Below are 17,566 nucleotides of genomic sequence, written 5' to 3'. Positions count from 1 at the left end.
TCCATAGTAATACTGTACCTTTCATGAGGACTTGTAAAGAAGTATAGTGGAACCTTTGTTCTCAAACTTAAATCATTTCCGGAAGTCCATTCGACTCCCACAACTGTTTGAAATCCAAGGCGCGACTTCCGACTGGCTGCAGGAGCTTCCTGCACTCAAGCGGAAGCTGCGTCAGACGTTCAGCTTCCAAAAATCGTTTGAAAACCAGAACACTTCCGGGTTATTGCCGTTCAGGAGCCGATTTGTTTGTCAACTAAGTCGTTCGAGAACCTTAAACCAGCTAATACAAGTTAGTTATCCTTTTAAATAGCTGCCTTCATATCATAACTTGAGTTACTGATGAAAATAGCAAATGTTAATTGATGGCAGTGAAACTTTGATAACATTGCATAAAATGTGCCTCTTTTGTGGCAGATACACTGCATAAAATAATTGCATTATTTATTTATTTATTTTTAGACTGATACAAGAAGAAAAGGAAAACACTGAGCAGCGAGCAGAGGAAATTGAAAGCCGTGTTGGCAGTGGGAGTTTAGAGAATCTTGGCCGATTTCGGTCATTGAGCTCTCTTCCTCCTCCCTTTCCTGGTGGCTCCCTTTCTGGCTCTTCTCCACCTGGCAGTGGTCGTTCCACCCCGCGACGAATGCCACATAGTCCTGCTCGAGAAGTGGACAGACTAGGCATCATGACGCTAGTAAGTGTCTCTGTTTTCCTCCACACACCACAGAGGGAAATCCCTATGATTAGCTCTTGTGTTGTTCCTCATTTTTCTGTGTGTCTTGTATTCTTGTGTTTGCGTACTGGTCACCTTTATCAGAAATTTCAGACTGTTTGCATGTAGCATGTAGCCACCTAACCCACCCATCAGAAGTTGTCTAGTGTATGTTCGACTTGGACACCCCCACCCCCACGCACACTTAATTTGGAATGGAATGTTGGAAACTTACCATGAATGTTAAATATGAGTAGAGTCCCTGGGAAGTGTCCAAGGCTACACCCTTCTAGGTAGAGATAAAAGATACAGGTAAAGGACCTCTGGACAGTTAAGTCCAGTCAAAGGCGACTATAGGGTGCGGCACTCATCAAGGGAGCTGGTTTTTGTCCACAGACAGCTTTCTGGGTCATGTGGCCATGACTAAACTGCTTCTGGTGCAACGGAACACCATGAAGAGTGCCAGAGCACACAGAAATGCTATTTACCTTCCCACTGCAATGGTACCTGTTTATCTATTTGCACTGGTGTGCTTTCAAACTGCTAGGTTGGCAGGAGCTGGGACAGAGCAACGGGAGCTCACCCCATTGTGCTGAGTCAAACTGCCAATCTTCTGATTAGCAAGCCCAAGAGGCTCAGTGGTTTAGATCACAGCGCCACCCACTCTAGGTATAGAGTTGCAACTAATCACATTTACACTGCACTCCACTCTTACCTGGCTTTTCCATCACTCTTGGCTTCCCTCCAGGGTCTCTAGTCCAGGGTCTTGGGTACTCTTTTTGTTCTTGCTTGTGCTGTTCCTTTTCCTTGTTTCTACAATGCATTTCCCTCAGCTTTGACATGAAAGGTTCACCAGGGGGAGGGGATTGTGATTCCCATTTCCTACCTTCCAAGCAGGAGAAACGAGAATTTACTTGGTCATCTCCAAGGGACTCGGCTCAAAACCAATGTTTATGGAAGGTTTCCAACATTCTGGTCCGTGGTAGAAGAAGCAGGAAGAGCACTCTACTTCTGTCCTTTATTTTTGTGGCTTTTAGAAAATTAGCTAAAAATAGTCCCTCGTGTTTGTTTGTTTTTAAAAAGTCATTTATAGCAATGCTTAACTAGCATTAAGAATCCAATTTTTAAAACTGTGACATGTGATACTGCAGCAACAATACTTGAAGGTAATTTACACTCTGGAGTGATCCCTTGCTTATGGTTAAGGTATTCCCCCATTATGTCTGCATCAATCTTAAATGCTGCTTTCCAGGGTTATGTTTAAATATTTTCAGTATAGAGAAGTTGTCTGTTTGAACAATGATTCCATGAGTAGGTTAAATAGAGCATATGGCTTGTCTTCTTCCAGAGAATGTTTTATAACTGCGAAAATCATCCCGTGTGTTCATGCTTTCTAGTTTGAATAATCAAAATACCTGCTTTATCTTAATTTCTCTTCTTTGCATGCTTCTGTCAGCCTAGTGATTTAAGGAAACACCATAGAAAGGTAAATCTTCAGCCATTAATCTCTGTGGAATCTTGAACAATAAAGTCTAGTATAATTAAACTGTATTTTTAAAATGTAAATGGTTTTTGATCAGCATGACCAGAACGAAGAGTTCTCCATGCATACCTCCACTGCTCTCTAGCTTGCCAGGTGTGTTCATCTCTCTGTACTATTTCTGTGGTAACACTTTGCTATTAAGGGAAGGTGGGGGGCAAATAAGGATATATGAAGTCTACACACTTGCCATTTAGAATGTCTTCCCTTCCAGCTGAAGAGCTATGTTTGCATTGTGCATAGTAGGTATCCCCTGTGTATTTTCTCCATGGTTTATTAATCCCCTTACATTCCCTGTAGCAGTAGAGCAGATATTAGAACAGGTAGAAGTTCAGTCCTGTGCTTCACTTCAGGCTTCTACCAAAGCAAAGTGGGAAGGAACCTGAGCCATGCCAGAAAACAGTATATGCATACCATCAGAACTTGGAACAGATGTTCAAAGCATGTCCATGGAGAAGAGAAATCTGTTTAAATACCCCTCTGAATTCTGGGCATTGACTTCATAATTAGTCTCAGATTCCACCAAAGTCTATTTCAAATGCTTATAACTGCAAGAAACATGAGTTCTGTGTAAACTGGCAGACCGTAGATAATACACAAACCTTGGTTTGGTTAGAACAAACTATTGTATCATTGCATACAAATTTTCTTTGTTGAAACAGAGAAACATGTAGATGTAGCAACTGTTGAAATTATAAAATCTATAACACCTTAGAATCTTTATTGTGGGTACTCTGCCTCTTAGAGATGAAGTAATACTTAAATTGTGTTTGTTTGCAGTCTCCAGTTTCAAGAGAAGAAGTTAGAGATGATAAGGCTACAATAAAATGTGAGACCTCACCACCCTCTTCACCTCGATCTCTGCATTTCGATAGAACCTATAAGGGTGCCTTGCATACAGTGAGCCATGAAGATTTAAGAGATCTAAGAAAGTAAGTTATGTTTAAATAGAATATAGCTAAACTGAAGACTGGCATCCTATGTTTTGTTGTGTAATGTAAAATCAGTATATGATACTGGCTTTTTGGAGTCCTTGGATGCAAACTCCTAGCTTCAGGATTTCTCATTGACTGCCAACAGCTCATACTGTATGTTTCCTCAACTTCCCCTTTCTCCTCCTTGGCTCCCTTTCTCCTCAGACTTCTACTTCCTTTGTTTGCTATTTAGTTAGTTATTTACAGAATTTTATACCAGCCATTGCCGTTTTTGGGTGGTGTACAATTGAAACAGAACAAAACAAAATAGAATACAAACAGAAAATCCTGAAGACACTTTTGCAGAAATACTTGTGTGGACAGACTAATTTCCTTAGCACTGTGTTGAATATAACCCAAAATGTGTATAGTGCATATTTTTATAGACTTAACTGTCTCTGCTCTACAGTTCCACAGGTTCTCAAGATGGACAAGTAAGCAATCCCAGCAGCAGTAATAGTAGCCAAGATTCCCTTCACAAAGCCCCTAAAAAAAAGGGGATAAAATCCTCAATCGGGCGCCTATTTGGTAAGAAAGAAAAGGGTCGACCTGGACAGATCAGCAAAGAGAGCGGAGGACAAGGTTGGTGCATTATTGTACCTAGAACAGAGGGCACAGCAATTCTTAGTCTAATTGTTGTATAGGGTATAAGTTAAAGAAGTCCTAGCTGTGTGATATGCAGATTACACCTACCTATGCTAGTATAGGCATAAGTGGAAGTTGGCTTCCTTGGGTATGCAGATGACTGTCTCAGCAGAAGTACAAAATGCAAGGTTTTGATCTGAAGCAGATGACTGTGATTCTTCCAGAACTGAACCTTAGTAAGCATTTTATATTTATTTGATTGCTGTTCAAAATGCGGTACTACTTGTGCTGCTTATAATGTAAGCACCATTGTCTTGCACCTCACTGCAATGAAACCCCAAAGCAGTGACCAAGCAGTCCCTGGCCTTTGCCTACCCATTGGGTCAATTCACAGCATCCACCACTGTATATGTCAAGGAGACTAGGGGTGGGCTCAAGTAGATGGATGGATTTATTTAGAAGTATTTCCAAGTGGTGTATAAGTAGTATAAATCAGCATAAATGATAAAGATGTAGAAAAGCAGATAGATATAAAAATCCAATGATACAGGATCCAATTTTACATATCAAGGAAAGTCCTTTTGTTCAATTGTTATGTGGCTTTGAAATCATCAGATAAAGCAGCTACAGGAAATTGATTGCTACAGGACTACTCAAGGTGTTTCTATTTTATATTGATGTTCACTGTTCATTGTCTCTTGGTAAACAAATGGTTTACTGGCTTTTGGACTATACAGTTGGAACCTGAGAGTCACTTCCATAAAGGAAAGAGTTATTTTTGCTCATGGGACCAACTGTGATCCACTGGAAGTTCCCTGATGGAGAAAGGGTCCGCACCCACTAATTCCCTCTTCATCCCTCATCATTCCTTCTCATTCTGCTCTGGAGAGCCCTCTAGTTCTCCAGAGCAAATTTTCAGGGGGAAGGACAAATGGACAAAAACTGCCTGCCTCCCTCTCTCTCCTCTAACGCAAATGTAACTGCTATGTTTTAATTCTGGACCCTGCCCAAAGTATATATAACATTTTACATTGTTGTACTGCAAACAAACTTGTATGTTGGAAATAAACACAAATGACATTCATTACTGTAATTCTGCTGCATGCTTAAATTAATTCCAAGAATTACATGACAGTTTTTTTTCATTCTTGCAGTTAGTGTAATGGAAGCAGACAGTTCAACTCAGGATGGCTTGGGACTTGGAAAATTGGGAGGACAAGCAGAAAAAAATAGAAAATTGCAAAAAAAGTAAGTATTAACTTCTCCTCAATTCTAATATCTAAACAGTGAATGTTCTGCAAACTGTTGCTTCAAGTTAGGGTTGAATTTTCCTGTTACCAAAAATCTCAAGAAATCAAGAAAGTGGATATAAAACTATGACAAACAAAACCAGGTTTATCTTAAGAAATGTCTGCTGTTTTCCTTTAAATTATGCAGTTTTACTAAACCTTTAGGAATAGCTAGAGTGAAAGATGGCTATACTGGATTGTATCCAGTGCTGCTGTTCTGCTCAAAAAACAGAGTTCCACTTGCACAACTTCCTCCTCCTCTCTCCTGCAGCCGTCACCTCCAAATTTACTTGTTTAATATTTTTTTTTTTAAAAAAAATTCTTTTTAGGCTATTTCCGGCACTGCCGGGGTGGAGCCGCAGGGGCGGCCAGCGAGAAGGGGTGTCACCCCCCCTCGCTGGCCTTCCCTGCGGCTCCGCCCCAGCAGCGCCGAAAATAGCCCCCCCTTCCAGCGGCGCAGCTCGGCATGGAGGCAAGGGGCGGGCCAGCGAGGTGGGGTGCCACCCCTCCTTGCTGGCCCGCCCCTTGCCTCTTTGCCGAGCTCCGCTGCTGGCTGGCTTGCAGAGCCGGGGCATGGAGAGGGGCGGGCCAGCGAGGAGGGACACCCCTCCTCGCTGGCCCGTCCCTCTCCCTGCCCCGACTTGCGCTCCGCCAAGGGAGCCCGGGCGGCGGATTCGGGAGTCTTTGCAGCCCACAAAGACTCCCGAATCCGCTGCCCAGCACCCCTTCGTGCAGCGGCTGCTCACGCAGGCACGAGCAGCCGCAGCACGAAGGGGTGCCGCCGCCGGGCGGAGGCTTCAGGAGTCTCCCGAATCCGCCGCCCAGCACCCCCGTGGCGGGGCGTCGCGTGCGTCATGGCATCATGACGCACGTACGCACCGCGATGCCCCGCCCCCAGGGGTGCTTCTTGGCTTCCCGCCCCCGGCAGCCAAGGGGCTAAGAACGCCCCTTGTTGGGGGATCCTCTGGAGTAGATTTTAGGGGCCCATAGGGAGAGAAGGGGAAGGGGGAAGTCATAAATACCCATGTCTGCATGCAGTTTTCCCATAGCATCATCATTTGCAGCTTTGAATTGAGAAATTAGTCAGCGTGCATGGCTGCACTTGAAGGAGACTTGGAAATTTCAGCAGGGTTAGATTGCAGAGGCCTGAAGGTTACATACAGGATTAAATTACACCAGTTCTGCAAGAGTTCTGCTAACTTTTTGCATTTCTTGGTGAGATTCAAGGTGCCTTTGCGCTGTTGTCTTTTTAAAATACTGTTTCCTGTTCATTTTATCACTATTATTATATGACGCATTGGGAACTGAGAAACAGCTGTAAGTTGAAATGATAATATAAATAAATAATCTTTGCTGGTACAGCGAGTCTCAGGACCTGAGTGAACAACGTGGGTACAGAGTGGGACAGGGGGAAAGTTGTTAGAGAAAATTCATTTTGTGCTATCCTGTAAGTAGAAAAATAAATGCATTGCTCGTCTTGTCAGTCAGTGTTCTGTCTATCTTTTATTCACCCATAGTGCATCACCATACACTATCATACTCACTTTTATCTAAAGTGCTTTTCAAGTTTTAGTTTTACATTTTATTTTCTTTATTTCCTTTTAAATTTTCCATTTGGTGTGGTAGTGCAAAATCAGGGTAAGTTGATTTTAATTTAACTTATGCAGAATGTGAATGTGTGATGTATTGGGAAACCTGTTTAAAAGATTTGTGTTAAACATCAGCCATTACATTTTTGAATTATTTTCCTTGCAAGATGAAAATTAAAGAACATTCTGCTGAAACATTTTCAGCAAAATCCTGTCAGCATCTTCATGAATTAGGTATAATTCATGAATCCTGCCATAACTTGTCAGTGTGCTGTCAAACAAAAATTCTTGACATAAATTCTTAAGTTCTAGCATTTGATTTTAAACTGTTTGAATTGATTTTTTTAAAAAAAAATATGTGTTGCAGAACTGTGCTTTTGTAGTGGTTGCTATTGTCAACCGAAGAAGAATGAATCAGAACAGCCAAGTTCTTCAGCTCATCTACCATTATACTCCCTAGCATTTTCACATACATTTTCTCCCTTCACTGTGTGAAATGTGTATTTAGAAAATGAGCATATGTTTTAGATTGGAGAACATGCATTAGAATCCTCAATGCCATAAGAGTTCTTAAGGAAAAAGATCACTAATATACTTTCCCAAAAGATAGCATTCCCCATACTGCTTAAAAAAGCAGAACCCCAAAAGAGTGTTGCATGCATTTACTTATTTGTACTTGTCAGTGGTTCTTGGTAACAGTAAATACAGGTTCTCAAACTCCTTCATATTGAGGCTGCCCAAACCTTCCTGTAGAAACTATTCCCCCCCCCCCGGTAATGCTTGTCTAGTGCACCTGCACATGATAAGTAATTTAGATTAAGAACTTCAGCAGTGTAATGGATTCTGCTTTCCAAAGGTCTAGTGCAATCCATTATTCTAATGTTTTCTACTTATCTCATGCAGTGTGCTTGCCATGCTGCTGTCACTCTTGGACAATTTGCTGTGTTCATAAGAGTTGCTGAAACAAAGGGGGAAATCGCTGGAGGACAATCAGTGAAAATATAAGCACTTCACAAGTATATTTTGCTGTTTTTTAAAGGCATGAGCTGCTTGAGGAAGCCCGGAGGCAAGGTTTACCCTTTGCTCAGTGGGATGGGCCAACTGTGGTTGTCTGGTTAGAGGTAAGGAGTCTTTACAATAATGAACTCAGTGCAGCATGGCTTCTGACTTGAAACTTGTAGGTGATTCTCTTCCTGTTTTTCTCCTTGCCAGTTGTGGGTTGGGATGCCAGCCTGGTACGTAGCTGCTTGCCGTGCAAATGTGAAAAGTGGTGCTATAATGTCAGCTTTATCTGATACTGAAATACAACGTGAAATTGGAATCAGTAACCCTCTACATAGGTTAAAGCTGAGACTTGCCATTCAAGAGATTATGTCACTAACAAGCCCATCTGCTCCTCCTACATCAAGAACGGTAAGTTGGGAAGCAATGATGTCTCTTAACTAAAGAGAAGCTAGCATATCTTTTAGAATTCTGCTTTTTGTGGAGGTCTGCATTAAAAAAGACAAATATAATATAATAAAAATAAAGTTAGTTCTTAGAAAATGACAAAATGAAGTGAACTGTTGGAACAAGTTTGCAAAAAACTTATGGTTAGTAACTGCTTAAAAAAGTAATGACTGCAGGAAGAATGTGCCAGTTTTAGGCAGGTCCTTGGGGTCATTTATGGCATGCTAAGATTTAAAGGCATGCTTGAAATGTTAGGCAACACTAATATTTTTAACTAGATGTTTGTTACTGTAAGCAGGGGTCCACAATTTTGCTCACCATGATGAGTATCCTATGTCCTTCTGTTGAGCATGACAAGCCTCCAGCCTCCCAAATTTGGAGCTGGAGAATGGGGCAAGTATCATCCACACAGTACTGCTCCTTTTCTAAGGCTTTCAAAGCACTTTGGAAGCACAGCAGCAAAGCAACCCCCATTTCAGTTTAGAATATTTTGGAGCAGAGATCCCTTTGTGTTCCCGGCTCTGGAGAAGAGGTGTGGGGCTTGATTTTACTGTGTTCTTCCAGGACACACACAGTTTCTGGGACTCAGAAGGGAGGAGGGAGTCAAACCTTTGGTTGGCTACCGTGGCCAGCCAAAATTTGTGAACCCAGCAGTTCAAAAGCACGTCAAAGTGCAAGTAGATAAATAGGTACTGCTCCGGCGGGAAGGTAAATGGCGTTTCCGTGCACTGCTCTGGTTCGCCAGAAGTGGCTTTGTCATGCTGGCCACATGACCCGGAAGCTGTACACCGGCTCCCTCAGCCAGTAACGTGAGATGAGCGCCGCAACCCCAGAGTCAGACACGACTGGACCTAATGGTCAGGGGTCCCTTTACCTTTACTATTTAAAGATACAGTATCACCCTGTTTCAGGCACGTTACAGTACATGAAAGCAATCCCCTTTAAAACGTGGAACTAAAGAAAGTTGTACCTGTGTTGTATTTTTGTGTGGGGTGGGGGCACATGCTGAAGGCAGGTTGTTTTGCCTGCCACAATTGAATCACATTTCATTTTTTACATCTGCGGTGCAGAATGTCAGCCAGTTCAGTGGGGCCTTGATAAATACTGTGCTGTGGATGTGCATACAGATGTAAATATCCATCCATATAGGCTACATATGCATATCTCCTTTTGGGACTGGAGTGAGAGTGATGGTGACTGCGTCTTGTGAATATCTGCTATATTTGTAGAGTGATTTGAACGAAAACTGGCTGACAGAGAATAAGCAGGGTCCATTTCATGTTAGGATCCAGAGTTCCTGTGCTCATGGAATAATTATTGTCACGTATGCTCTTGGCTTATCATAAATATATGTTATGTATATTTATGTATTATATTATAATGTATAAACTTAATCTGATTACATTCTATTTGAAACATAATTTGGTCTCCAAAGCAACCTGCCTAAACTGAGGTGGTTCACATATAATGCCAGCCATGATTTGGTGTTACATGACTGATCTTTAAACTCTGGTTTGCAATCCTGATTTGGAGCAAAGGCAAGCCATAGTTTTTCGGATGTAACAAAAATCTGTGGCTTACCACAAACCTGTAAGTGCTTTGGAGTGTGCAAGGGGAAGAATGAGTACACAAACACAACTTGTTCAAGTACTGCCAACCATGATTTGGCATTGCATGTGAATTGGCACATAGTATATAAGGGGATACAGTAAGTTTCTTCAGTATTCTGATCAGAAGGATAGATGCATTCTAAGGAACTAAAATGAAGTATCCCAAAGTATTACTTGGCACTGCTAAGTGTAAGGAGTACACATAGAAGTCATATTATGAGCAATTATACTTTTTCTAATGTTGCTTAAATACAGGGTATACATTAAGTTATTATTTGAAGGGAAATGTTTGCCTGCAGGCTTGCATCTTACATCAGTCTGTACTTAACAATCTAGAAACCATTGCTTTTGCCCATGCCTGCTCCTTATATGTACCTGTTGCTTATATATTCTGCAACCTTTCCTCTTTGTTACTGCTTTCCTTTCATTGGATGTGATTGGTTCACTTTGGGGTCATATTAGACCACAGGAAATGTCTGGGTAACACATGAAGAAATGGAAAATCTTACATCTACACCACAAACGGTTAGTTATAGCACTGAACCTTTTTGTGTTTACAGTGCTTTTCCCACTTCTTGAGTGCTTGAATCATGTGCCTCTTAATGTCTCTGAAAAGAGTAGAAATATTAATGTAACCTAAATTCTTCTTGGTTATGGCCTATTTTAATTACTAACCTTCTCTGAAATGTATAATTATGCTGTAAAATGTTTTTCCACCGAGGTCATCATGGGGTTGGGAGAAATTATGTGCATTGAAGGCAAAATCAGTGCATTGATTTTGGAACTCTTAAGATGTTGCCTAATATTTTACTTGGGTTTACAGCTAAATGCTGCTTCTTGTGTGGATAAACTAAGCAGCATGTGGTGTTTCAATTTTCACAAATTGAGAAATTCCTATGTACATAACTTTGAATGCATGATGCTTGCATTCCTAACAATTAGCATGCCATTATTTTGCCTTTCAATTATGGCCGCATTCCAGAGGTGTCATTTTATGCGCAGAAAGGATTATGTACACTGTTCATTGCTAGGATACATATACTAAATATGCCATAATTTTATTATGTATTTTGTGGTTTTATATCTTGATTTTATTCTGTAAACCGCCCTGAGACCCCCGGGTATAGGGTGGTATATAAATTCAGTAAGTAAGTAAGTAAGTAAGTAAGTAAGTAAATAAATAAATAAATATTATTTCAACAGCCATAATGCTTGTTTTGAGAAGTTTATTGAAGTCAAGCCTTCCACAGGTTTGCACAGTTCTGCCATTTGTTTATTTTTAGCACACTGGACTGCGGCCATCACCTTGAATTTTCTTGCATTACTAAACTTACAAATACTAACATTTGTGTGTTCTTTTGCTTTTCTAATTACGTAACATCAGGAAGATGTGGAAGGAAGCTGGGCTCAGGTTGGAGACTTTTCTTTTAAACCTTCTGTGTAAAACATCAAAGTTTATTTAACCATAGAAAACTTATTTTTTTAAAAAAATTAAATACATTGAAAAACATTTTTGAGGGGAAATTAATGAGTAAATATTTCAAACGTTAACTCGCCCAAAAATTATTTTGAGAAATTATTTGGCATGGAGGTTGGCATTATATTACCTACTTTTGAGGCTTGTTCTCCCGGAGTTCATTACAGGCTTGTGATAGCATAGCAACAAAATGTGTGCCATTTGCTGGTTTTTGTTTCTGTCACAACGCATTCAGATTCAACTAAAATCTGTTTAAATAAGTTAATAACATCTTTCTAACAGCAGCCACTTCCCACTTTGCATAGCTGGTCAATGCCAATGATCCACATTGTAAACATGTGAAGGGATGGCTTCACATGGTATGATAAGCCAAAATATGACTTCAGTGAGGCTGTGCAAACATGCAGGGGAGCTCAGAGCTCATTTGCCCCTCCCTACTCAGTTTTACAACTGCACCATGCTGAGTAAGCTAAAGTTTGGCTTTAGTGAATCATCCAAACCAGGAATCATGGTTAAGCCATCCTCTCACTAACCATGAACTATAGCCAAGAACAAACTTCTCTTCTGTAGCTGGTGGTAAGTCAGGAGAGAACTTAGTTTTGCTCAGTGCAAGGCAGCAGGATGAAGGTCCAGAGGAGAGGGAGACAGCTCCTCTCCAAGAGCAGGTTCTCACAGTCTTACTAAGTCATTGTTTGCCGTACCCAGTTGTGCAAAGCAGGTCAAAGTTTGAAATGGGGAATTAAAATGTACCAGGAAGCTGCAGCCCTGGCACTATCAGAGAGTTTGACGATGTGCATCTTCAAATCATTCTTCACTGTTCACCTAAGTAAATGCTAGTTGCTGTATAAATAAAGTGTGAAGTGGTTTTAATTTTTAAAACATTGCTTTGCATCTTCAGTAGCTACAACCTCTTTCTTGTGTGAAATTGTAAGGCACTGACTAAATATTTTACACCTTATTTAATATTACACTTCAATGGTTTTCTTTAAATAGACCTTAGCCTATGGTGATATGAACCACGAGTGGATTGGCAACGAGTGGCTTCCCAGTTTGGGGCTCCCTCAGTATCGCAGCTATTTTATGGAATGTCTTGTTGATGCTAGAATGCTGGACCATTTAACTAAAAAAGATCTCCGTGGTCAACTTAAAATGGTTGACAGTTTTCACAGGTAAATAGATTTAAAATAGTCTTTATTAACAAGCATTTTGTCTGTGCATTTCAACATATTTTCCTGATGCCTATTTCCTTTTTAACCTTTTAACAGAAATAGTTTCCAGTGTGGCATTATGTGTCTGCGGAGATTAAATTATGACCGAAAAGAACTTGAAAGAAGAAGAGAAGAAGGTTTGAATGAGATTAAAGGTAGCCATTTTATTTCCTGGATTTGACTCTACTTATGAGAAGTATATGAAATAATGATCCTATAGTCAGTATTTTCTGTTGCTTGAAAAACATCCAAAGTTGCACGTATGTTCAATGGTAGATTCATGCCAGTGTTATATTTTGTATAGAGCTGGTGTTTATGGCGTCTAGCATAGTATTGTTAGGTCCTGTGTTCAGAACGTTTTGACTGCATACTGGAACCACTAAATCTATGGTGTGCTGTGTAAAATACCCTTGAACTGTAAACAAGTACCTATTTTTTTCCCTTCCTAAACAATTATATGTACAACTACTGGCCCTATTCATTTGAAACTTTGTGAAAGAAGGAAGAATCTGCACAGTAAAAAACTAGTGCTGTTCTGATCTCACCCTTGTGGTGCAATTTAATGGGGCAAGATACAGGTATTCTAAATGGTACTTACTCTTGTAGTTGCAAGAAAACAGTAAATGATAGATAAATAAATAAATAAATAAATAAATATTAACATGCCACCCATCTGATTAGTTGTCCCAGCTATTCTGGGTGGCTTCCAACAAATAAAACACAATATAGTGGAACCTCGGGTTACGTACTGTCCTCCTTACGAACGCTTCGGGTAATGAGCTCTGCTAACCCGGAAGTAGATGCCCTGGTATGCGTGCGGAAGTAGTGCGCTAGTGGCGCGGTAGTAGCGGAAGGTCCCATTAGTAGTATTATATGTGACCCTGGCTCATGTTTTGACTCACTCCAAATAACAATACAGTGGAACCTCAGGTTACGTACCATCCTCCTTACGAATGCTTCGGGTAACAAGCTCTGCTAACCCGGAAGTAGGTGCTCCCGGTAGTGAACTTTGCCCCGGGATGCAAGCAGAAGTCACGCAGCACCAGCGGGAGGCCCCATTAGCGAAAGCGCGCCTCATGTTAAGAACGGTTTCAGGTTAAGAACGGACCGCCGGAATGAATTAAGTTCGTAACCGGAGGTACCACTGTATAACATCTAACTTGAGTGGAATATTTGACCAAAGGGAGTGGGTGAAATTAATATAATGAAAGCGCATTTGCAATTCCAGTGAGAGAAGAATGCTAGGCATCAAAAGAGAGTGGAATAGCTGCACAAGGAGCTTTGAGGCCAGATTTCGAATACTATAGATGTTTTTGTTTCTTTAAAGGATGCATAAAATTTGCTAAAATTGTGTTTTAGAGACTACTGTGATTAAGCAGTATTCAAATTCTTGAAGCAAACAAATGCAAAATAATTAGTGTTTAGAAATATTTGCATTACAGTTTTTTAATATTAAGAGCTCTATCCAACACACAATGAGTGAACACAGTAGATTTCAGTTCACACAACAGACTGAGCTCATGCTATGATATTTGGTCTTCCTTTCCTTTCCTATTCCAGAGTGTTGGGGAATGCTCTAGAACAATTTTGGGGGGGGTGACAGGGGTGAGGGGAGAAAGGTTTACGTCAGTTGCCTTGTTCAATGTTAGATTCCACCCAGTGTCTACAGTGTTGAAGGAATATTTCATAACCATTATATGCCAGTATCAGACATTTAGCTGCTTCATTCCTGCCGTATTTACCGCCCCATCTGTATTTGGTGCAGAACAATACAAACTGTTGACAATGTATAAAATACTTCATTTGATACTAATTTAAATCAAGTGGCAATGCAGTCCCAACACTTATTTCTAAGCTTCAGTAGTATGCAGTACTGGAACCACACCTGAAAGAAATTGTATTTTATATATATTGTCAACTTTTTAGTGACTTACAACTTTACTTTCCCCCCTACAGATGTCCTTGTCTGGAGCAATGACAAAATGATTCACTGGGTGGTGTCGATTGGTCTCAAAGAATATGCAAATAACCTTATAGAAAGTGGAGTTCATGGCGCACTTGTGGCCTTAGATGAAACTTTTGATTACAATGCATTAGCTCTTTCTCTACAAATTCCCACTCAAAATACACAGGTAATAATGAAGAAATAATTTGATGGGGATGATTCTTACTCATTATCAGAATATAGCACTGAATAAGAATTTGTAGAGTGTGGCCTGTTTAAACCCTGAAATCCTGTATTGGTGTCAAAGAGCATAATGAATCTGTGGGATTGGGATTTAACATTTTTTAAGGCAGAAGTGGGAAAACATGTTGACTCTGGGTGCCAGATCTTCAATGTCTTACACATATAGATTCTCCAGCTGTAACCCAAAGGTTTGAAATAAGTTTTGCTAATTCTTGTTCACTTAGGCTCGTGCTGTGCTGGAACGAGAGTTCAATAACCTTCTAGTTATGGGCACAGACAGGAGGTTTGATGAAGTGAGTATTTTGGTTTTTAGTTCTACGATTCCATCCAGACTTACCTGTATTATTTGTACGTACAGCCACCACGAGTTAATGAAATCCTGCAGCAAATCTTGGGCTCAGTTATGGGGACTTTTAACTGTAGTGTGTTTTTAGACTCCCCCTCCTGTGCATTCACTGCCGAGAGATGCATTCAAGGGGCTCCTAGACAAGTGAGAAGATAATCTTTCCCCTCTCTGCTGTCACAGCACCTAAGATTAAGAACAGTTTTCCTGTGCAGGCAGCTGACTCACTGAGTTCAAAGATATTTCCACTATTGATCAGTTTCTTTGTCTTAAATTTTAGGAACCGAGTTCTGTATAACCATTTCTTCACTATTAGATGTTTAACATTTATAAATCACCAAGAACCTTTCACTACTCCCCGCTTATGGTTGTATTCAACATAGCACTAAGGTGAACATTCCTTCAGGGCAAGGATTTATCCTTGTGCAGCAAAATATGTCCTGTCCACCTCCATCCCACCAGTGCAAGCAGATTTTAAGGATGGCACCGGCTGCCATGGTGCTGGAGGAGACTCTTGAGAGTCCCATAGAATGCAAGAAGATCAAACCTATCCATTCTTAAGGAAATCAGCCCTGAGTGCTCACTGGAAGGACAGATCCTGAAGCTGAGGCTCCAATACTTTGGCCACCTCATGCGAAGAGAAGACTCCTGGAAAAGACCCTGATGTTGGGAAAGATGGAGGGCACAAGGAAAAGGGGACGACAGAGGACGAGATGGTTGGACAGTGTTCTCGAAGCAACTAGCATGAGTTTGGCCAAACTGTGAGAGGCAGTGGAAGTGCCTGGTGTGCTCTGGTTTATGGGGTCATGAAGACTAAAGGACTAAACAACAACAACAACAACAATTTTAACATAGAAGATTTAAGGCGTTTAAGTAGACTTTTCCCTCCCCTTGAATTTGTTACAGCTCTGCATTTTTTGTACCATGTTGGGCAGTGATCATTGGCATGTTTTGTATTTTGGATAAGTGTCAGGCAACTGCAGGGAAGAACTATGCCTCCTCTCTGTGTTGTCCTAGTGGGAATAGTCACCAGACTTGCTGTGCTGAAGCATGGGGAGAAAGTGGATAGAGAGATGTTTTTCTGCCTCTCATAATACTAGAAAACTGGGTCATCCAACAAAGCCGAACATTGGAAGATTCAGGACACGCAAAACGAAGTACTTTTTCATACAGCTCACAGCTGAACTACAAAATTCACTGTGGAGTGAAATAAGTTGCTAGGAAGCACAAGTGGGAAAGAGTGCTGTTGAACTCAGGTTCTGCTTCTGGCCTTCCTTTAGGCATCTAGTTGACTGCTGTGAGAACAGGATGATGGCCTAGATGGGCTGTTGACCTGATGCAGCAGGTGTCTTACCTTCTCAGGACATGTGCCTTAAATGCATCTGTATGCCACATCTACGTATTCCGGGAATAAGCCCTTCCTGTATAAGAGTAGCTTGAGGAATTTATCTCAGATGTGTACTAGTGAATCTGTTTCCCACTGCAACCCTGTTTTCAGTCCAGTAGAGCTGGCCCAAAGTAGCACACTAACCAAAACACAAAAACAGTCAGGTGTGAATAACTTGGATCATTTAGTTTAGGTGGCAAAGTGCCCACTTGCCATGGGGAGCAATGGAGGTGAGGTTAGGGCTTTTCTAGAACTGAGGTTTGATTATGGTTATGCAGCACTGGAAAGAACTGAACAGTCATATAATCAAGTAAGCCTTGATTTTAAAAAAGCAGACTTGAACAGGGACAAATGGAAAGGTCAGATTTTTAAAGTGTTGGTTCAGTATCTCAACAGAACAGAGCACAATATACACCCTCCAACCTCTCTTGGAGATCTGTGGATGCTATGGTTGCATGGATGCTATCCCTGACTTGCTTTGTTTATGAGACAGCTGAGTTTCTGTAAATTGTACTCCTTCTCAATGAGTTTAAATAGGTTCTTGATTTTATCTCAAAATAGGATGATTAACTATTGAAAGGCTTCCTAGAGGGAGAGCACAAGAGAGTGAGGAGGAGGAGTTGTGGGATGAATGGTACAGCTGTGCACTGTAGCTTTCTACTTCTGAGAGAGCGAGCTGGTCGGAGGGGAATTCACAGAAGGAAAGGCTTAAAAAATGAGAAATATAAAACCACCTTGTCTTTCCTTCCCTTTGTTCTGTTGGATATGCAAAGAAGGTGATGGTGATTCAATGAGGTGCAGAACAGACCAGGAGGACACTTGCAAACTGGGTGGGGGACAAGGGAAACTCAGGGGAAAGGGGAGTGGTCAGTAGAAAAGGGAACTCAAATTCAAGGGAATTCCAGCATGCCAGAGCTGTTAAGGCTGAGTGGAAAGAGGTTTGATGAACAAAAGGGTAGTCCTACAAAGGCAATTTCCAGGCACACAGAAAAGGAAGGCCAACTGTCTTGTTTGTCCTTGTTTAACAAAAAGGTAGTAAGCTTTTCCTTGTTTGGGTTTTTTTTTTAAGTTCAGTTTACAATATTGCTTGGATAGCACTCTTTATTTCTCAGGGCTGTAGGTAGCCAATTAATAGGCAGTACAGTGATTGAATTAGAACCAGAGGAGAACTGTAGTCCTGGAGATCTCAAGCTATTTGAATCACTCACTCGTCCA

General features: G+C 41.0%; 1 protein-coding gene across 8 annotated transcripts in view; it reads left to right on the top strand.

Moving 5' to 3' along the window:
- The window catches only part of PPFIA1 (PTPRF interacting protein alpha 1), a 55,023-nt gene that overhangs the window by 32,209 nt on the left and 5,248 nt on the right, over positions 1–17,566 (top strand). For 2 of the 8 annotated variants that reach the window (XM_033150373.1, XM_033150347.1), the window contains exons 16-29: positions 460–694; positions 2,169–2,198; positions 3,033–3,184; positions 3,636–3,808; positions 4,966–5,059; positions 6,727–6,738; positions 7,729–7,810; positions 7,902–8,102; positions 10,211–10,273; positions 11,133–11,159; positions 12,219–12,394; positions 12,491–12,588; positions 14,390–14,565; positions 14,846–14,914. In XM_033150373.1, the coding sequence (XP_033006264.1) occupies positions 460–694; positions 2,169–2,198; positions 3,033–3,184; positions 3,636–3,808; positions 4,966–5,059; positions 6,727–6,738; positions 7,729–7,810; positions 7,902–8,102; positions 10,211–10,273; positions 11,133–11,159; positions 12,219–12,394; positions 12,491–12,588; positions 14,390–14,565; positions 14,846–14,914 (1,588 nt within the window). The remainder of the gene's footprint in view (positions 1–459; positions 695–2,168; positions 2,199–3,032; positions 3,185–3,635; positions 3,809–4,965; positions 5,060–6,726; positions 6,739–7,728; positions 7,811–7,901; positions 8,103–10,210; positions 10,274–11,132; positions 11,160–12,218; positions 12,395–12,490; positions 12,589–14,389; positions 14,566–14,845; positions 14,915–17,566) is intronic. The other 6 variants (XM_033150408.1, XM_033150400.1, XM_033150356.1 and 3 more) reach the window with 5 other exon arrangements.

This window comes from Lacerta agilis, chromosome 1, assembly GCF_009819535.1.
Source record: "Lacerta agilis isolate rLacAgi1 chromosome 1, rLacAgi1.pri, whole genome shotgun sequence".
NCBI classification, from domain to species: domain Eukaryota; kingdom Metazoa; phylum Chordata; class Lepidosauria; order Squamata; family Lacertidae; genus Lacerta; species Lacerta agilis.
Note: the sequence above shows the minus strand (reverse complement) of the source record. Positions and strands in the feature narration are given on the sequence as shown.